Source organism: Rattus norvegicus, chromosome 7 (assembly GCF_036323735.1).
Source record: "Rattus norvegicus strain BN/NHsdMcwi chromosome 7, GRCr8, whole genome shotgun sequence".
Taxonomy (NCBI): domain Eukaryota; kingdom Metazoa; phylum Chordata; class Mammalia; order Rodentia; family Muridae; genus Rattus; species Rattus norvegicus.
This window is the reverse complement of record NC_086025.1, coordinates 7,293,197-7,316,071: the sequence shown is the minus strand read 5'-3', so window position 1 is coordinate 7,316,071 and position 22,875 is coordinate 7,293,197. Positions and strand designations below refer to the sequence as shown.

The 22,875-nt window shown below is 34.5% G+C and overlaps 2 protein-coding genes across 2 annotated transcripts; both read right to left on the bottom strand.

Moving 5' to 3' along the window:
• Positions 1-1,031: 1,031 nt before the first annotated feature.
• Positions 1,032-1,970, bottom strand: Or6c74 (olfactory receptor family 6 subfamily C member 74). The gene has a single exon (NM_001001076.1). It carries the CDS (start codon positions 1,968-1,970, stop codon positions 1,032-1,034), a length of 939 nt encoding a protein of 312 aa, NP_001001076.1.
• A 15,699-nt stretch (positions 1,971-17,669) lies between these two features.
• Positions 17,670-18,608, bottom strand: Or6c33 (olfactory receptor family 6 subfamily C member 33). The gene has a single exon (NM_001000064.1). It carries the CDS (start codon positions 18,606-18,608, stop codon positions 17,670-17,672), a length of 939 nt encoding a protein of 312 aa, NP_001000064.1.
• Positions 18,609-22,875: the final 4,267 nt, after the last annotated feature.

Here is a 22,875-nt window from a genome sequence, read left to right as displayed (position 1 = left end):
GTCACACTAAAACATGATACGAATGAAAGGAAATAGGACAACACATTCTACTTTTCACATGATCAATCATTATAACATTAAAAAATATATTTGACTTCCTAATTGAGAAGAATTAACTCGAATAAACCTTATAATGCTCAAGGAATAATCATGATAATCTTTACATCTCTAAATTTAATGCCCTAAAGGGATCTTAAAATTATTTATGTCCTAAGTGTTCAAGGTCCAGAGAGGAATCACTGCATAATTTTGTTAACTATATATAAGAGGCTCATAGGTATTAAAAGGACCATTATTCAATCAATTAGTTTTTTGTATACCCTTTTGTTTTTCATTTTTGTCATGAAAGATTATTCATAAACTTCTTGATTTTATTCAGATCTGATCATGCCAATACTTATTTTACAAGCTGTGAGGATAAAATTTAGACATTTAAAGAAGTCTAGAAAATTATGAGAATAAGTGTTGTAATTGTGATCACTGCTTAAGAAAATTGCACTTTTCATTGTGTAACAATATGTCATGAGCACATACACACACACACACACACACACACACACACACACACACACACACACACACAAGAAACTGAGTCTCCAAGGTCCAGGAAAAAGATCATGGACATTCTGAAATCATTTTGTTTTAAAGAGAATTGAGAGACATAATATAAAAAGCATATAAATATCTTTTTTATACTTTAAAGAATACTTTATTGGTTATACAATCAAAACCACATAAATAAGACCTTTCACATTTAGTACAGTTTGTCAACCATGTACAAGTGAAAAATGAAGTTAATATGTTGAGGCTAATGTGGCTATTAATTTCTGTTTAATAAGGCCAACTAATTGTAAACTGAAATACATTATTGCAAATAGGGTAACAGTCAGAATTTGGATGTAACTAGGGACGCAGAGGCTCTTCAGTCAAGTAAAGGGTTGTGTGATTTTAAATATATGCATGGGAGAGTTTGCTGATACACTCCACTCTTCCTGCTGCCATTACAAATCAACTTGGATGCCATTAAGTGGTTATTTCATTGATAAAAGCTCCATCTTTTTTGTCATATTCTTAAAAGCATCTTTTACTTGTTTATTTCTAAGTGTATAAATGAAGGGATTCAACATGGGTGCAACTGAAGTGCTGAGCAGAGCTATCCCTTTATTTAAAGCAACTCTTTCTCTTGCAGATGGCTTCACATACATGAAGATGCAGCTGCCATAAGAAATGGACACCACAACCATGTGTGAAGAACATGTAGAAAAAGCTTTCCTTCTCTGCTGAGAAGATGGGATTCTCAGGATGGTCCTGATGATGTTCGTATAGGAGAGGTTCACTAACACCAGTGTAACCAGGAGTGTCAAAATGGCAGAGAGAAGCATCATTAATTCTATTATGTGAGTGTCTGTGCAGGAGAGCTGAAGTATCGGAGAAACATCACAGAAGAAATGATCTACAGTGTTGGCTGCACAGAAATCAAGCTGGAGACCCATGAGGAGGGGAGGAAAAATTATCAGAAAACCAGACAACCAGGAAAGAAACACCAACAAGTTGCAAATTCTGCTGTTCATGATGGTCATGTAGTGTAGGGGTTTGCAAATGGCCACATAGCGGTCATAGGACATGGCAGCCAGAAGAAAAAATTCAGTTGCCCCCAAGAGAATGGTGAAAAATAGTTGAGCTGCACATTCATTATATGAAATGGTTTTATCCCCTGTGGCGATACTAACAAGGAATTTGGGGATACAGACAGTTGTGAATGAAATTTCTAAAAATGAGAAGTTTCGTAGAAAGAAATACATGGGTGTCTTGAGATGAGAATCTAGCAGTGTGAGTGTGATGATAGTCAGGTTCCCAGTGACACTCAGCATGTATGTAAGAAAGAGAAGGACAAAAACAACTATTTGCAGTTGTAGATCATCTGTTAACCCAAGCAGAATGAATACTGTCACTGCAGTGTGGTTACTCATAGCTGAGTTCTGATTGCCTGAATTAGTAAAAAAAAAAATAGAAATGAAGGAGAAAAAACCCTGATCAAGATAAGTGATACTCTTTTATAAGTACACTAGTATTCACGAATAAATAACCCTCAACAGGAATTCATCTCTAATAGGAGCCTGGTATCTCACTAAGTTAATGCAAGGGGGAGGGTTTGTTGCTGTTGTTCTTATTCAGTTTACTGAAAGTCCATGAACTTAGTATTACAAATATATGTTCAACAGACAGAGTCACTTAAATGTAAAATCAGATATACACAAAATTATCATAATATTTTAGTTTGTATTTTTGTATATATTAAACTTGAATTCTTCCAAACAAATATACCTTCTATTACATTATTTTAATGACCCATCCTTCATTGTTTAACAGAAAGGTTGAATTTACTATAACATTTTTATTTTTGTGTGTAAGATTTTATTAGCAAACTCTTAGAAGAAACACGTGGCAGACTTAACTTTTTAAGCTGGGATACAGTAAGTTTTTAATAAGTTCCTAGATACAGTAGGCTCTTAGTAACCCCAGGAACTTTTGAAAAGGCTGAGTTTTGCATTTTTACTTCTGCCTTCTGGCTTATCATGAACTTGAGTTTGCTTAATTTTTGTGATAGCGTCAAATATTCATAATATTAATGCTATGTTTAACAATTTTCCTGTTAATATTGATTTTTATGACAAATTAAAACTGCCAGTAGCTCACTTAACCTCGGTTGCTCTCTTTTCTCTCATATATCTCTGATCGTTAGAGTATATTTTCATTTTCCGTGTTTGGATTAATTATTTAACCTGCTTTTCTGAATATTTTTAGTGACTAAGAGAGGCTGAATAATAAGATAAAACATTGGATATATTCAATACTTTTGTAAGTATTATTGCTCGGCCTGCTGTCCCTTCTCATAGTGTGCCTTTTTCCTTCTGTGTGTTACTTACGGTGTACCTCAGTTTTCATTCTCATTTAGGGTACAAAAATAAAAAGTTATGGTAACTTTCTGAGTTGTTTTCTTTTATCTCTTGTCTTCCAAAAAATGTTTAGATATGTATCTTTATCACCCAAAATACTACCTCAAATACCTCTAAACATTTTAGACTATATACTAATCCATATTAGAGCATTAGAATGTATCTTAAATACCATATTTAATGTAAAAATTATAGACCTAGGAATTTTAAATAATTAGTAGATAAATAAGTTCTTCTCCTAATCTCACTATTAATTTTTAACCCTGAATCCTTTTTTTCTGAATCTTCATTTGGTCATTTTTAAGTGTATCTGAATATCTTTATTGTAAATATATAAACATAGTGCTTGTTGTATCTGTACACATGAGTGAGATATTCTGAAATTTGAAGTCAGCAGCTTAAAGCTCAAAGGCATAGAATGATTTCATTATTTGATTAATCAATTTTCTAGTATGGTGTCATTCAGAAATAGACCACACTTCTGTGGAAGAGCACACATCCAGTACAAATAGGCCTTGCTATACAAAAGACACAAAGTTAGATTGAAAAGGAAGTAGGGTGGAGCTGGAAAGAGCTGGGAAAGTGAAAGTGAATATGATAAAACTCATTTTATGAAATCCTCAACAAACCATTTAAAATACATCAAAAACAAGTGTTTAACTTTTCTTAGCCACAATTAGTATATCTATCTTGGATATGAATATGAAAATGAGGAATACTCCAGAAACTGAAAGGACCAAGGTTTGTCAGTGTTGTCCCCTCTCTGTTCCTTTTCTCTTTCTCTCTCTTTAGGTTTTACTAAGAGTAGCTACTTTGGGGAAACTCTTTAATGTCCATTACGGCTAAAGAGCAACACATATTCTGACTCAACAGTTATCATCCTGTCATAATGTTTAACAGAGTTCAGCCCTTTGTGTCTTCCAACAGCCAAGAAAAAGACAATCATTAAACCAATGAAACATTTTAGCAATAAAAGTGTTCTGCTGTGTCCTACATAGCATTATGATACAAGAGCAAAAATGAACAATTTACAGCTATCAATGATGATATAGCACAAATGCAACACTCACCCTTTTATTATGATCTTTCTATGTCTGTGCTGATTACAAAACCGCATACTAGTAGAGTCAATCGCAGGTGAAGGCTTAAGGAAACAACGAATTCAGGTAGAAGGAAAATCTGAATTAACCCATGCAATATGTGACAAAAGAGGTAATAGTTGATGCACAATTTTAATATTTATACTTTTGCATTATTTTTACTTTTATATTTTTAAATAAATATGAGATAATTTTATTTATGTCTACTGCTTACCTTGAACTTAAATTTAAACAATGAAGAGCTATTATAAACTATTTCACATCATTAGTGTGCTTCTTAATCCCATAACAAAGTATTTGCTAGTTGATAGTCAAATACTAGTAATTATCACATTGTCCTCTGTATTGGGGGATGATTAGAAAATTCATTGATGAGATAAGAAACCCTTTTAGGAAATGAAAGTGTGTGAAAATTTAAACTTGCATTAAATAAATGTAGCTGCTTGATAAATATAAAAGAAAGCTTCTCAAGTTCAGAATAAATCGTTTTCCCTGTCATATTTTTAGTATTCACAAACACCATGTATAAAAGAAGCATATGAATTATAGTTATCAGGTGAAAAAACACTCATTTGGTAAAGTTTTATTTACCAAATACTCTGTGAAAGAGTAACTGTTGAAAACATGATTCATAAAATATGAAATACGACTCATAACACAACTGATTTCTATAGTATAACTTTAAAAATTATGCATGTAATACAAAAACCAATTCCTGTCTTATGCCATTCTATTTCAACCATTACAACAGTAATTTTCTTCTTGCTTTGATGAAATACTTACAAGACTACAATAAAGACATGTTTTTTCCAAACCTTAATTATAGTTTCTTACATGTTTTATGTAAGTCCCAAGATAGAGGCATTTTCTGAATGTTTCATATCTAGTGTATTGTAGATAGCTTTAGCACATATTCCTGTCTTGACTTCTTATCCCAAACTGCCACGGTACCATATACACGTACTCAGGTTGTTCAGTGCAGACACACATACTCAGGATGTTCAGTGCAAGGGTCTTAGCATGAATAAAGTGTTATCAACTTTTCCTTTGTATAATTTCTTATTGAAGAAACAATGGTCTCAATTTCTTTTAAAATTTGGGACATAAACTATTTGGTTATTTACAAAATATAATTTTTAAGTTGGAAGGAAGGCAAAATTATACTACTTTTTTTCTATTAAATACTTCTAGCCCATATAAACAAATATCAGCTTATTTGTAGTTTTAAAGGTTGCAAGAGCTGTAATCCTTTTGTACACTGAATGCCTTGTCTCAAGAGGATTTAAAGACTTAAAAATTAACACGAGAAGAAATCATTTCTCTGGAGACTATTATGTTAGCATGCTAAATATATGAAAATAATTTTATTGATTGAAGGAGGCTTTTAATCCATAATCATGTTTGAATAGCTTTATGTAGTTTTAGAATAGATAATAATGAATGTAATAGATATAATGAATTATATGGAAATATGAAAAGGCATCACTGAAACTTTAGTTTAAGATTCACTTAATGAAAGCTCATATTGTGCTTTCCTAGTTAAGGTTCTGAGGTCCACCCTTTTGACTTATGGAATCAGCAGCACTATCTAGAAAATCAAGGCTTTTCAGCATTGACATTAAAAAAGGAATCTGTAGAGACATTAACATTTAAGTATCAGAATCACAAAGCTCTAGTTGAAAGAATCAACGGAAGCTAGTGCTGAATATTTGAATTCAGACAACAGACAATATGCTTGCATCTGACTATGTTACCATTCAAACAATATGCAATGTGAACATAAATTTTAACATTTCCTTTGCCAAGTATTTTAACACTGTCTGTGGAAGAGATAATTTTAAATATCACAGGTAACATAATAAACAAATTTACAAAAAATAGTACTGCAAAGTATATAACACAAGCATTCTTGCTATTACCTTAGTTGTTCAGCTGGGTCAGTTTTCTCAAGCTGAACATCCTTTGTGAGGAGTGCTCAAATGAGGGAAGGGAAAACCAATGTCCAGAATCTTCAGCTCCTGTTTCACCCATTCACTGAACTTTCAAAGCTTTCTGTTGTCTTTAATTTCTTCTCCACACAGTCAACCTTTATTTTTATGCACAATCTCTTCAGTTCTTTATCTGAAGTGCTTTCTTTTTCTCTTACAAAAGACTATACTCTCTCAGAGTAGATTATTGTATCTATTGTGACATTCATTCCTAGAGTTCCAAGATATGGAATATCATATATGGAAATAGAAATTGAATATATATGAGTTAAGGACAAACAATTTCATTATTATGTTATGAACCAGGTGAAATTTGCTGGAAGTGTTTAGCCAGAAGAAATACAAAAGAAAAGAATTGTCCTCATTAAGAGAGGGTAGTAAAAAGTGGGAGTAAACAGGGATGATAATTGAAGGGGATAGACAATAGTAATGAGCTAATGTTTTCAGTATTGAAGATAGGCAGAATTTACTGTAGAGGATAGCACACTCTCAATGAGTGGTAATTCAATATAGCCAAAGTTATCATTGTTATATAACCCACTCTCAATAGGTAGAGTGAGCAGTGGCCAAAGATGGCATTGTACACTGATAATCAATAGAAAATGTCATCTATATGTGAAAAAAAATCACAGACATTACCTATCTTCAAATGAAATAGCAGTACCTAAATGGATTTGGAGTGTAGTTCAGTTGTAGTTCCCCTGCCTTGTGAAGCATACTTGATTTGGTTGATACCCAACGCAAAAATATATTTTAGAAAACAACATAAATTAAAAAAAAACAAATGCATGTAACCCTGAAAACATTACAAAACAATGCAATGGAGCATATTTATTAATTAAATTTGTTTTTGACCATTTTACACATGAATGTAATATATACTGAATATTCCTATCTCCTACCTTTATTATTTCCCTCCAATCCCTGTCTACTTTTTCTTCTCCCTACAAATCTCTTTTTCAGATTCATGTTTGACTTCTTTTATGACCCGTATTGCTATGGGCTTGGAGCCTGGTAGGCTTAGGAGTGTATACAACTAAAGACAATGGCATCCCAAAGTCTATCCATAGGTAATAATTCAAATATAGTGGGTAAGGATTAATGACTGCCTTCCCAACTGGTAACTAAATGTTTAAAATCAAATATTTAAATTAATAACAACACTCTAAGTTTCACATCAGAACTCAAGATCTCCATTAAGAGTCAAGTAAATTTTTCTTCAATTTCTTTTAGGTTCATGCTTTTAAACTACAAAGAGGGAATATATGCTATTCAGAAGATTTTTTTATTGGTTATTTTATTTTTTTACATTATAAATGTTATCCTCCTAACAAGTGTACCCCCTATTTTCTTCCCACTACCTCTATGAGGGTGCTCTACCACCTGTCCACTCACTCCTGCCTCAGAGCTCTAGCATTCCCCTTCCCTGAGTCATCCAGCCTCCACAGGATTGAGGGGCTCCCCTCCCAGTGATGCCCGATAAAGCAATACTTTCAGACATCTTTTAATCATAATTGTAAGTAAGTATGTATGCAAAATGGTTAAATAGACATTTCTAGGATATTATTTATGTAGATATATTGCTACCTTTGAGCATATACTTATAAAAAGGTAAAATATAAAAGGCAGAATTTCATGAATTGCTAATGAAACTTAGAAGACTTTTGCTTCTACCCTCAGCAACCATAAATCCTACCACTAAAGACTCCACCAATGGTGATTATTACTCTTTTTATGTCTATTTCAATTTCTTATATGGTATATTAATTTACAAATCAGTTCTTGGCATTGGGTAAACAAGATGAGATTTAAATATTATCCTTTTGCTCTGTATAGTTATTTCCTCAGTAATTTCATTATAATTCTGTTTCAATTTATCAGTATAAATTATATCCAAAATTACTTTATTTTTAAAATATACATATTTCTTTCCAGCTAAATAATTTTGTCCTGGGTATTTTTTTTTTCAGAGCTGGGGACCGAACCCATGTCCTGGGTATTTTTAATTTAACAATATTCAGTTCATAAAACTGAACTTTCTTTTAAATTATTTGAATAATTTCAAATATTCTATAATCCTCAGGACTGATCCAAAGAGGGCAGACATGATCTGAGAAGAGTCTAGTACATGACACATACAATCACATTCACTTATTTTTTTTTCCTCAGCATCTTTGAAACTGAAACATTTTTTCTCAGTCATCAGATGTGGTTGATTTCTAAAACCAATTAATAAAATTTATTTGGTCTATATTTGGAAATTTTATTTTTCCAACTTAAGTTTCCTTGTTTTAAAGTGTTGTTTCAATTGTTAAAATATGTTTGTTTCCTTACATCATTCTTTATAGGAATGTAACTAAAAATGTAAATAGAATGTTTTAAAACTTATGGGCAAATTTGTGTTTCATTTAGAATGATAATAATAATAATAACAAACTAAGCTAATAAAACAGTAAAATCCAGGAAAGAACAACTGACCTCAAGCTGTACTACAAAGCAATAGTGATAAAAAAACAAAAACATAAACAAAAAAAACAAAACAAAAAAACCAACAACATGGTATTGGTACAGAGAAAGAAAGGGTGATCAATGGAATGGAACTGAAGGTCCAGAATTGAACTCGTAAACCTATGGACATTTTATCTTTGGCAAAGAGGTCAAAATCATAACAGTGGAAAAAAGAAAGCATCTTCAATAGATGATGCTGGTGTAACTGGCCGTCTGTATGTTGAAGAATAAAAACATCCATATTTGTCACCTTGCACAAAACTCATGTCCAAGTGGATCAAGGACCTAAACATAAAACCAGATACACTCAATATAATAGAAGAGAAAGTGGAAAATAGCCTCAGAGTCATTGGCACAGGGGAAAAATTTTGAACAGAACATCAAAGGCTCAAGCTCTAAGGTCAAAAATAGAGAAATGAGACCTCATGAAACTGAAAAGCTTTTGTAAGGCAAAAGACACTGTCAATAGGACAAATTAACAACCTACTGATTGGGAAAAAACTTAACTAACCTTACATCCAATAAAGGACTACTGTTCAAAATATATAAAGAATTCAAAAAGTCAGCCTTCAAAACCCAAATAACCCAATTAAAATTTAAAAAAAATGAGGTCCAGAGCTAAACAGAGAATTCCCAACAGAAGAATCTCAAATGGCAGAGAAGCACTTAAAGAACTGTTCAAAGTCCTTAGTCATCAGAGAAAGGCAAATCAAAACGTCCCTGAGATTCCACCTCACACCAATCAGATGTTCCACTATGTTCATAGCAGCTTTATTTATAATAGCCAGAATGTGGAAAGAACCCAGATGTTTTTCAACAGACATATGTATACCGAAGTGTGGTACACTTACACAATGGAATACTACTCAGCTATGACTACCTTAAAATCTTATGCAAATGGATGGAACTAGAAAATATCATCCTGTGTGAGGTAAGCCAGTCACAAAAGAACACACATGGTATGCACTCACTGATAAGTGAATACTAGCCTAAAAGCTCAGAATACCCATAATTCATAGACTGTACGAAGCTCAAGAAGGAAGACCAAAGTGCAGATGCTCCTGTCCTTTTTCGAAAAGAGAACCAAATACCCATGGGAGGAAATATACAGAAAAAGTGTAGAGCAGGGACTGAAGAAAAGGTCATCTACAGACTGTTCCACCTGGGGGTCAATCCCAAATGCAGTCACCAAACCCAGTAACTATTGTGGATGCCAAGAAGTGCTTACTGACAGGAACCTGATATGGATGTCTCCTGAGAGGATCTGTCAGAGCCTTACTGATACAGATGGGGATAGTTGCAACTAACCATCAGACTGAGCACAACATAGGAGTCAGAGAATACTGAATGAGCTGAAGGGGTTTGCAACCTCATAGGAGGAACAACAATATCAACCAACCAGACTCCCCTAGGTCCCCCAGAGTCTAAACCACCAACCAATGAGTATACATGAAGGGACCCATGGCACCAGCTGCATAAGTAGCAGAGGATGGCATTATCTGGCATCAATAGGAAGAGAAGCCCTTGGTCCTGTCAAGGCTCATTTCCCCAGTGTAGGAGAATGGGCAGGACATTGAGGTGGGAGTGTATATCTGGGAGTGAGAATATCTTAATACAATCAGTGTGAGGGTGATGTGGCATGGGAGAGGGGTGAAACAGGATAAAATTTGAAATTCAAATTCACAAAATGTCTTAAAAAAGAAAAAAATTTCAAGTGATAGCACATGCAGGTGAGAAATGTGGAAAAATAGGAACTCCCCTCCATTTCTGGTGGGATTCCTAACTGGTACAACTACTGTGGAAATCAATCTGGCAGTTCCTCAGACAATTCATAATAGTTCTACCTGAAGACCCAGCTATACCACTCTTGGGCATATACTCCAAAAAACACCCCACCAGAACACAAGGATATGTGCTCCACCATGTTCATAGCAACCGTATTTGTAATAGCCAGAAGCTGGAAACAATCCAGATGTTTTTCAACCAAAGAATGGGTACAGAAAATGTGGTACATTTACACAATGGAATACTATTCAGTTAATAAAAAGAAGGACACCATGAATTTTGTAGACAAATGGATGGAGCTAGAAAATATCATCCCTAAAGGGATATTAGCCCAGAAGTTCAAATTACCCAAGATGCAATCCACAGATCACATGAAGCTCAAGAAGGACCACCAAATATGGATGCTTCTCTCCTTCTTAAGAGGGGGGACAAAAATATCCATAGGAGGGGATATAGAGGCAAAGTTTAGAGCAGATACTGAAGGAACAGCCATTCAGAGCCTGCCGCACATGTGGACCATATATATACAGCCACAAAAACTAGAGAAGATTGGTGAAGCTAATAAGTGCATGACAGGAACCGGATATGGATCTCTCCTGAGAGACACAGCCAGAACATGTCAAATACAGAGGCATATACTAGCAGCAAACCACTGAACTGAGAACCGGACACTGGTTGGAAGAATTAGAGAAAGGACTGAAAGAGCTGAAGCAGCTTGCAACCCCATAAGAACAACAATGCCAACAAATCAGAGCATCCAGGGACTAAACCACTACTCAAAGAGTATACATGGACTGACCCATGGCTCAAATTGCATATGTAGCAGAAGATGGCCTTGCTGAGCACCAAAGGAAGGAGAAGCCCTTGGTCTTTCCAAAGTTGGACCCCATTGTAGGGGAATGTCAGGGGAGGGAATAGAGGTAAGGGGAGGGTGGTTGTGCTCAGTCTGATGGTTAGTTGCAACTATCCCCATCTGTATCAGTAAGGCTCTGACAGATCCTCTCAGGAGACATCCATATCAGGTTCCTGTCAGTAAGCACTTCTTGGCATCCACAATAGTTACTGGGTTTGGTGACTGCATTTGGGATTGACCCCCAGGTGGAACAGTCTGTAGATGACCTTTTCTTCAGTCCCTGCTCTACACTTTTTCTGTATATTTCCTCCCATGGGTATTTGGTTCTCTTTTCGAAAAAGGACAGGAGCATCTGCACTTTGGTCTTCCTTCTTGAGCTTCGTACAGTCTATGAATTATGGGTATTCTGAGCTTGTGGATATTGCTATGCATTACATATACATTGCTGATGTTTCTAATGAATCAATGTCAAATGGCTTACATATCAACATGTACTTGATATTTCATCTGAATTTGTAATCTGAAATATAACATGTATACCTTAGAATACTACTTACTCCTAGCTTTCTGTTTGAGACAATAATGAGCTGACTCATCTCTGAAAATGTTATTAACTTGTAGATTTCATCATGATTAAAATCCGAGTTCAATATACTTCACTTTTCTTATTATTTATGTTAGTTATATATGTTAGCGTGACATCTCCATACACAGATACAGTGTGGACAGAATAGGATACTCTGAATTGTTTTACTCTAAATGTGAATATAATGTTATTGTTCCTCAGTGCAGTGACTCCTGATTGGATATCCACTCACCAGTGGATAGAACTGCACTTACGCAACATACTGGCAACACACAATGGACTTAGTGGGTTTAAAAAAGAGTACATGAAGTTGGATGGAAAAATTCAAAATTGGAAGAGGATGTATGAGAAAATTTTGAGCAGACTGAACAGGACATTGATTTAATCAAAACTTACTATACACAATGTATGGAATTGTCAATAATGAAAATACATACATTCAATATATGTTTATGATTCCATATACAGTTTTGTTTCAAAAGAAATATTATGTGATTTTAATACCTAACTGTATGTAAATATTAACTTTGTGCTTTAAAATTGCATAGATAATTGGATGATTAATTAATGTATTCATGATAGCATTTAAAATATCAAAGTAATCTCCAGTAATAAACTAATGACTCAATTACTATTTAAATAAAAATAACAAAACCAAGTACATACATGATCCTTATCTAATTGTGGATGGGTGTAGTATAACTATCAATTTGGAATTTTAAATCAACCTTCTTGGCTATGATTTGTACCAACACTATCTTAATGCCTCTATTGAACCTTGAATTTTTCATTATTATTCATTGGGAAAGTAAATAATTTAAGGATGCATATTTGATATTGAATATTTGTAGGCTCCAATAAAAATAACATGCCTTTTAAACATGTCTAGAGCTTATGTTTCTCCTGTGTATGTTTCAAAGATTAGAATAGAAATATTTGGGGTTGGGGATTTAGCTCAGTGGTAGAGCGCTTGCCTAGCAAGCACAAGACCCTGGGTTCGGTCCCTAACTCCAAAAAAAAGAAAAAAGAAAAAGAAAAAAAAGGAATATTTATGAACTGTTAAACTATCTAACATTATTGCTCTAGAAATTTTTCCACTATTTGTTAAATATTGTTATAGGGAAAGGAAGTTCATAAATGATAGCTTTTACTGAAGATAAAGTTTTCACTTACAGAAAATTAACATCATGACTTAAATATTGCTATCATTTAATTTCACATTTTTTAAGATATGAGGTACAAAATTTAAAAAGGTACTGGCAGTCATATTTCTAACTGCTTTCTAATAATTCCTCCACCCTTTTGTAGTATCTCAAGAAGTACAATATGAAAGCATCTTCAATAAGCAGTGCTGGTCTACTTGGCTATCTGTATACAGAAAAATGAAAATAGACTCATATTTATACCTTGGACAAAGCTCAAGTCCAAGTGGATCCAGGACCTCAACATAAAACCAGAAACACTCAATCTAATAGGAGAGGAAGTGGGAAAGAACCTTAAACTCATCGGTACAGGCAGAGATTTCCTAAACAGAAGTCCAATGGCTTACCCTCCAAGATTAAGAATTGATAAATGGGACTTCATGAAACTGAAAAGCTTCTGTAACACAAAGGTCACAATCAAGAGGACATATCAAAAATCTACAGATTACGAAAAAGTCTTCACTAACTCCACATCCAATAGGGAGCTAATATTCAAAATATATAAAGAACTCAACAAGCTAACCACCAAAAAGCACAAACCATCAAACAAAATTGGGGTATAGAACGAAATCAAGACTTTTTAACAGATGAATCTCAAATGGCTGAGAAGCACCTAGAGAAATGTTCAAAGTCCTTACTGGTCAGAGAAATGCAAATCAAACAGCCCCGAGAGTCCACCTTACACCAATCAGAATGGCTCAGATCAAAAGCTCAGGTGGCAACACATATTGGTGATGATGTGGAGAAAGAGGAACACTTCTGCATTGCTGGTTGTATTGCAAACTGCTTCAACTACTCTGGAAATAAATTTGGAGTTTCCTCAGACAATTGGAAATACAACTACCTGAAGTACCAGCAATATCACTCTTGGGATTATACCCAAAGATGCCCCACCATGCCACAGGGGCATGTGTTCCACTATGTTCATAGTGGCCTTGTTTGTGATAGCCAGAAGCTGGAATGAACCCAGATGTCCCATGACAGATGAGTGGATACAGAAAATGTGGTTCATTTACAAAATGGAACACTACTCAGCTATTAATGAGAACATCCTGAGTTTTGCAGGCAAATGGAGGGATTAGAAAATATCATCCTGAGTGAGGTAACTCAGACCATAAAGGACATGTAGAGTACGCACTCATTAATAAGTGGATATTACCTCCCCCCCCCAAAAAAATAGAGAATACCTAAGATACAGTACACAGAACTCAAAAACCTCAATAACTAAAGGGTCCAAGTGAGGATACCTCAGTCCCACTTGTGAGGGAGAAGAAAGCAGACACAACAAGGGAGGGAAGTAGACTGGGTGGCAAAGGGGACTAGGTTAGTCCTTGACTTGGTATTTTGTGGGGGGAAAGGACTGAACCCATGAGGGCAAGAAGAAAGAATGAAAACAGGTAAGCTCAGAAGTTAGGAGGTTGAGAGGATCCTCCAGAATGTACTAGAAATCTGAGAGGTGAGAGAGAGACTCTCAGGACTCAAAGGGAGGGACCCTAGATGAAATGCCCTACAGTGGGGAGAGGGAACTTCTAGAGCCCACCTCCAGCAGAAAAGCCTGGCATCGAATGTGGGATGGGGTTGCTCTCCCACAGTCAAAACTGACTCAAAATTGTTCCTCTGTGAAAGAACTGCAGGGATGGAAATGGAGCAAGAGCCTGAGGTAAAGAAGGTCCAGTGACATGCCCAAAGTGGGAATCCAGCTCAAGGGGAGGCCCCAAAGCCTGACACTATTACTGAGGCTATGGAGCACTCACAAAAATGGATCTATTTGCCCCAACATATAAAAAGGACACGTGCTCCACTATGTTCATCGCAGCCTTATTTATAATAGCCAGAAGCTGGAAAGAACCCAGATGCCCTTCAACAGAGGAATGGATACAGAAAATGTGGTACATCTACACAATGGAATATTACTCAGCTATCAAAAACAATGCCTTTATGAAATTCATAGGCAAATGGTTGGAACTGGAAAATATCATCCTGAATGAGGTAACCCAATCACAGAAAAACACACATGGTATGCACTCATTGATAAGTGGCTATTAGCCCAAATGCTTGAATTACCCTAGATGCCTAGAACAAATGAAACTCAAGACGGATGATCAAAATGTGAATGCTTCACTCCTTCTTTAAAAGGGGAATAAGAGGGGCTGGGGATTTAGCTCAGTGGTAGAGCGCTTACCTAGGAAGCACAAGGCCCTGGGTTCGGTCCCCAGCTCCGAAAAAAAGAACCAAAAAAAGGGGGGGGGGATAAGAATACTCTTGGAAGGGAATAGAGAGGCAAAGATTAAAACAGACACAGAAGGAACACCCATTCAGAGCCTGCCCCACATGTGGCCCATACATATACAGCCACCCAATTAGACAAGATGGATGAAGCAAAGAAGTGCAGGCAGACAGGAGCCGGATGTAGATCGCTCCTGAGAGACACAGCCAGAATACAGCAAATACAGAGGCGAATGCCAGCAGCAAACCACTGAACTAAGAATAGGACCCCAGTTGAAGGAATCAGAGAAAGAACTGGGGGGCTGGGGATTTAGCTCAGTGGTAGAGCGCTTACCTAGGAAGCGCAAGGCCCTGGGTTCGGTCCCCAGCTCCGAAAAAAAAAGAACCAAAAAAAAAAAAAAAGAACTGGAAGAGCTTGAAGGGGCTCGAGACCCTATACGTACAACAATGCCAAGCAACCAGAGCTTCCGGGGACTAAGCCACTACCTAAAGACTATACATGGACTGACCCTGGACTCTGACCTCATAGGTAGCAATGAATATCCTAGTAAGAGCACCAATGGAAGGTGAAGCCCTGGGTCCTGATAAGACTGAACCCCCAGTGAACTAGATTGTTGGGGGGAGGGTGGCAATGGGGGGAGGATGGGGAGGGGAACAGCCATACAGAAGGGGAGGGGGAGGGATTAGGGGGATGTTTGCCCAGAAACCGGGAAAGGGAATAACACTCGAAATGTATATAAGAAATACTCAAGTTAATAAAAAAAATGGATCTATCATGAATGCCCTCTGAAACACCCAACAAGCAGCTAAAAGAATCAGATGCAGATATTTGCAATGAACATAATCTGCTGACCATGGTGGTTGAATTAGGAAAAAGCTGGAAGAAGCTGAGGAGTAGGGTGAGCCTGTAAGAGGACCAGCAGTGTCAATCAACCGGGTCACCAACCAGGCAGCATATAACATAGGCACCCAACACATAGACAGCAGAAGATTCTCAGTTATGGGTTCGTTCAAAGGTACACCTAAGCATAAAGACCCCAGGAGGTTAGAGGTCTGCGGCAGGATTAGAGTTGGGACATCCTAGTGGAGATAGGGTTGGCAGGGAGGAGGTATGGGATGGAGGGTCAACAGGAGGAGAATAAATATGGAATATATAAAATTAAATTAAATTGAATTTAAAAAGAAATCATTATATAGCATTCTCTGTCAATATTGACAAAAGTCACATGATTTTCTTTTCTCTAGAACATCCTTAACTCAAATACCAACCATGTTTCAGTACTAATAAGTGGCCTTTGTACAAAAACTCAATTTAAATCTAAATTTTAGTATAGAAAATAAAGCCAACAATATGTCATTTAAGCTATTGTTAACAACCAAAATTTATTAGTTTGTGAGTTTAATGTTTACAAGTATAGATACATTCAGCATCATATAGCAATGGACTCTTTAAAAGAGCAAATTATTAAAAATCATCATCTCAAACCTAACTTTAATACAGGCATTTCCTCTAAAAGTGAGGTCTTAGGTTAGAGAAATGGTTCAGTATTTAAGAAAACGGTCAGCTTTTGCAGAGGGCTGATGTTCAATTTTTGGCATCTATATGATGTCTCACAAACCATTTCTTATTCCAGTTCTAGGGAACTGATGTCCTCCTCTGGCCTCAGTGTGTACCAAGTACGCATAATCCACACTAGATAAGAAGGCAGTTTGGTTCACCATGACTCAGTAACCAGTGTTGCCATAAAGTGTTGACCTAATCTTTAAGAGTCTGACCACAAATTATATATTTTAGTAATATTTAAACAAACTACAATTTGGAAGATTAGTTTACTCATGAAAACTAACTCTATTCCATATACAGCAAAAAGTTTATCACATTACTACATTGAAACTTCTTTTAAAGTAAAAGTGGCATCTTACAGAAAGATCAATTCTATAGGTTATCTGAGGAAACAGGCTCAAGATAAACAAGCTTCTGATAAAGATCTGGGAGAGAATACGGCTATATATTGACTGAGACAAACAAACTTAAAATCACAGTCTGGAGGAGCCAGCATGGCCTGGCCACAGAGATAGCACAACGTTCCCCAGGGTATTATTCACATTTCTTCCCAGACGTCTGAGTAGAAAATACGTTATACATCTATCCCTTTCAAGGGACAAGCATGTATGTTTAATATTTCTAGTTTTCCTACTGTAAATATATATATTTAAATACACACAGAGACACACACAAAGATCTACATTCCATCTACACATATGTACAGAAAAGCATCCATGTGCATAAAATAATAATTTTAATTTTCAAGTGAGATTTAAATAAAAACCATTCAGAATACACAGGAACACAAATACTGTCTTGATAGAAGAAAGATGGCCTAATTAAAAGAGTGAGTAATATAAGTATGTGCATTGTAATATTCTAAACCTTTATTTCCTTATTACTAAGCCTCAAAGTGTCCTACTTTTTAAAGAAACTTATAGCCTTCCTCACCATATCTTTGAAGGCTATTTTCACTTGCTTGTTTCTAAGAGTGTAGATGAATGGGTTTAACAGAGGTGCAACAGAGGTATTTAAAACAGCTACTCTCTTATTAAAATTTGCTGCATCTTTAAAAGAAGGATTTATATACATGAAAATACAGCTTCCATAAGAAAGTGAGACAACTATCATGTGAGAGGAACATGTAGAAAAAGCTTTCTTTCTCTGTTGAATACAGGGGATCCTCAAAATGGTCTTGATGATGTATGTGTAGGAGAGAACCACTAGCAGCAAGGTGAAGATGAGGGTCACAGTAGCCAGGAGGAACTGGATCACTTCTATGAAGTGTGTGTCTGAACAAGATAAATGTAGCAATATAGTGTAGTCACAGCAATAATGATTGATGATGTTAGATGCACAGAAAGGCAACTGAAGAGTCATTGCATGTGGCACAACAACAACTATAAAACCAGATAACCAGGAACTTAAAACTAGTTGAAAGCAAAGTTTCCTGTTCATGACTGTTGTGTAATGCAGGGGTCTGCAAATGGCAACATAGCGGTCATAGGACATCACTGCTAAGAGGTAAAATTCAGTTGCTCCCAGAAGGATTGCAAAAAAATACTGTGTGAAGCAACCAGCAAAGGAAATAGTCTTGTCTCCGGTTCCAATATTGATTAGCATTTTGGGAACAAAGACAGAGGTAAAAGATATCTCCAAAAATGCAAAATTTCGGAGGAAGAAATACATAGGTGTCTGGAGGCGGTAATCCAGCAGAGTCAACAGAATGATGGCTGAGTTCCCCATGACACTTAAGATATAAGTTAAAAGCAGAAAGAGAAAAAGCACAGCTTGAAGGTTGGCATCATTTGTCAATCCAAGAAGAATGAACTTTGTCACTGATGAGTGGTTTGCCATCATTAATGTCAGGCAAGTCAAAAGAGCGAATAACAATATCAAAGGGTTGAAGTGAAATTTAATTTGGTTTCAATATAAAATCAGAATCCACAACTAAAAAATGATTCAAATTCTGAACCTTTTTTCTATACTTTTCATTTTGAAAGTTAATTATACTAGAACAACAAAAGCCCTAGATGTATTGACTTGTCTCCGTACTTGGAGACTGGGTGATACTTCTAAATTATATCAGTACATACTTTCTCACTGGCTGATGATTCCTTATTTTCTGTTCTGATTTTATTCTCTGAATTAATTAGCAGCTGCCATAATTTCATAGATTTCTAAAGAAATATGCATATATATATGTGATATAAAAGTAAGAGGGGAAAATGACAGTAACTCAGAGAGGCAATGGACTGTAAATATATTTAAAATATATTCTACAGCTGAATGAAAATACTGTTATGAAAGTCATAATTTCATACAATAATTATATACTGGTGAATTTTTAGAAAAAATGCTTACTTTAAAGTTAGCATTTTAGTCAAATTTTCAATAAACAGATAAATATAAACCAAAAGATGAACTATCATATTGAAACTGAAGTCCTTATATTTAGGAACATATATGTATATACGAATTCATATATGCATGCAGTAACATTAGTGAGAAATGCGGCCAGGAATTTGAAGGAAAAATGTATATTTGAGCATCTGGAGGGAGAAAGGGAAGGAGAAAAAAGTTTAATTACCTCATAATCTCTAAAATAAATTAACAAAACCTAACCTTGGTTGTTATCACCTCTTTCTTTATTTGTACTTCTTATTTATCGCCACTCTACCATTTTAAAAATATCATTATATGCCTACTGAAGCTTCAATATTTTGGCTTACTCAATTAAAGAGATAAAACAACAACCTCTACTACATTTTTATTTATTTAATTTTCTGTCATGGGAATGGAACGTGAGTCATGGTGCAAGTGTGCAGATCAGACGAAGACAGAAACTAGTGGCTGTTGGCTCTAGCTTTCCAATGTGAGTCCTGAGAATTAAACAGGTTTCAGGTTTGGTGGTATTGCTTGTCTACTTTGATCTCATTTCTTAATAATGTTCAGAATTCATATCAGTCACTCTTCCTGTGTTACAATAAGGTTGTGTTATGTTCCAGGCTTAGTGAATGTCCAGAACATTTTATATTGGCGTAGTTATCAGCCAATGATTTATGTTTTATGTTTGCTCAAAATCTTGTCCTATAAGTGCTTTACAATGTCACTTCAAGTTTAGCAGTACATACAATGTTTTGTACCAAACCCATAAAGAATAACATATTTTATTCAAATCTGATTAAGTATATGACAATAAATCAGGAAGAAAAATTATTTTCTAGTTATTTCAAAATGTATACTTAATTCTTTAATTTAAAACTAAGTAAATTAGAGTAAGCTCCAGTTGCAATCCCTGATCCTCTCTTATAAAAGGTAGAAAAATTATATAGATATTGTCAAGTTTTTTGCAAAAATATATTTAAACTTATCTTTAAATTTGTATTACTACTTTTGTTAAAATTAATGAAACTTATATTCAAATAATTATCTCTATTTTAGTAATGCAATCCTCCATAACTATAAAGTATTTTCTATCTACAAATTGAGGACATATTTAGAAGATATGCTTTTTCTATGCAAGAAAATGTAAAAGTTCTTCTAATGTTACCATTTTTCACCAAGAAGACTGACATATTATTTTATATCATATATGTTAGTTATAGTCACAAATTATGTGTTTATGAAAGTAGATATTTGAAAATTATTTTGTATGAATAAAGCAAAGTCAAGTTTTGCCAAGTGAGGAAAGCAGACTATAAAATTGAATTGTATCAGGAAAATTTTAGTGTTTTGAATATTATAACATGGGCAGTTGAAACTTTTGTAAAAATAATTTTTCGCAAAAATTTGCAGGTTGTTATAAAATCAAATAAACTAACTTTTAATTAATTTTAAAATTTTTGATGATTTTATACATGACAGCTATATTCATTTTAATGGTTAAAATATGCTTTACAGTTCTTCACTGCTGGCTTAAAATGCTGTTATATAAATAATCTCAATTTTGCTGTCAAGAAAATAAACTTATCTACTAATTCAAATTATGTTTAACCACATTTGACTGTATTAGCTTCTATATTTTGTTTGTGCATGAATATCAATTGAGAACATTAAAATTATGTACAAATTCTATTTAAAAGTTTATATTCATGTAAATATTAATTATAAATAAAAATTATAAAATATCAAGTAAACTTGATATTTTACTATTAATTCACCAGTAATGGTATTTTTCTCCATGAAAATTATTACAGTGTCATATACACCTAGAAGACATTAATTTTAATTTTCTAATTTGATAATATAATTATTAATTAGAACAAATATGTTTAAGTTAAGAAGTATTAATCAATACTGAAAAGATGTCTTAGGGGGTAGGAATGTGTTGCTGAACTTGACAGTCTGTTTGATCCCTGACACATACATGGTGGACTAAAGAGAACTGATTTCAGGTTCCATGCATATGCTGTCGTATTCATGATTCCTAACCATCTCCATACAAAACAAATAAGTAAAATTGTATGAAAAGACTATTCAGGAAATTACATTTACTAAAGAATATTGATAAAAGAAATTTCTGTTATTTGATTATTTTTGACAGAACAGAACTTTTAAATTTTTTCCTTGAATTTTTTTCTTTTATTTTGAGATTATATAATATAATTATGTAATTTTCCCTTCATATTATTTCTCCAAATCTTTCTATACAACATTGCTTACTCTTTTAAAATACATTACCTCTTTTTCATTAATTATTTTTATATGCATATATTCCTAAATACAGTATGCACAGTTTGTAAATTGTTACATATGTGTATGTGTTTAGAGTTTCCTTAATGGATGTAATGTACTCTTACTCTTTCTCTTCCATTCTCTCATCTCTCTTCTATTCCTATCAATCTCCCTCCCCTTAGCTCTAATAGTTACTTTCTCAAATTCATGGCTTAACTTTCATTTTGTGAACAATTTAATTTAACCAGGTCCATCTGTGTGATTATGGGATTAGAACTGTAGATTTGAGTCCAATGGGTTCTCAGTGAGTTCACAGCTGAAGTCATCAGTTTTCCCTCTTCTAGAAACTATCAATAACAACTGTTTCAGCAGTGAGGGTAGAGCCTCCTGAACTCTACTCAACGTGGATCTAACTCTCGATAGGGATTACTCTTGGGTAGACTCAGTTCAGACATGCCTGGCTACTTTGAGTTCCTGTTTGCAACTGTATTCTTGAGTGCACTGAATGAAAAATTAAAAACTGAGATCAAATTAAATTTTGTTGCTCTTTTAAGATGATCTTGCTCTGTAACTCTGGCTACTTTTCAACTTGTGATAATCCTCCTGCCTCTGCCTCCTAAGTGCCAAGGTAATGGAAGGATGCCATTAGACAAATAATTTGTATTAATAAGTGATATTATCTATTAGATAAACAATAGGTTATCTTTCCACAAGAAAAATATATTTAGTATATTTACTAACATAAAATCTTTTACAATCACTAGTGATATGTATATGGTTATCTATCCTTATTTATAGTGATATTTGTTCATGGTTACATATAATTATATATGTAAATAAATAAGAAAACTATACAATAAATTTTCTTTGGCAACAAATAATTCCCTTTCAGAAAGTGATAAGACCATGTTTTATATGCAGCTAAAGGGTCAAGAAAAAAATTCTAAATATTTCCAAAAAAATGTTAGAATTCACTTCTGATGAAGAAAAATTATCTTCTTAATAATTTATAATACTCACACATTTGATTCTGTTCCTTTACATGGCAGAATACAAAGGCTAAACAATCATTTGATAGGCTATGAAGAAACTGGTTTCAGATTCAATAAGGAGGAACACTAATAAAATAGACTTCTTGGGAAAGGAGAATAACAGAACAAAAATCATAATTTGACATATTTTACAAATTTAAGCTCTAATTCTAAATCATTTAAGTATTTCTACATTTGACAATGTCTTACAACTCATATTTTATGTATTTGCCCAATCAATAAAAATGCACAAATGTGTGTGAAGCTATGCATAAAATATTCATAAAGACCACAAATCACTAAGTAAGTTCAGCCATCACCAATGCTCTCTTACCTCAAACTGAGCCACTTTTATCCTTGGTCCAAATTTGATTCTTTTGTAGCTGAATGAGAGACTAAAAAGGTTGAGGACCGTT

What these genes read in the sequence shown, in the direction of transcription:
- Or6c33 (NM_001000064.1), bottom strand. Translation starts at nt 18,608, where the DNA reads ATGGCAAACCACTCATCAGTGACAAAGTTCATTCTTCTTGGATTGACA.
- Or6c74 (NM_001001076.1), bottom strand. Translation starts at nt 1,970, where the DNA reads ATGAGTAACCACACTGCAGTGACAGTATTCATTCTGCTTGGGTTAACA.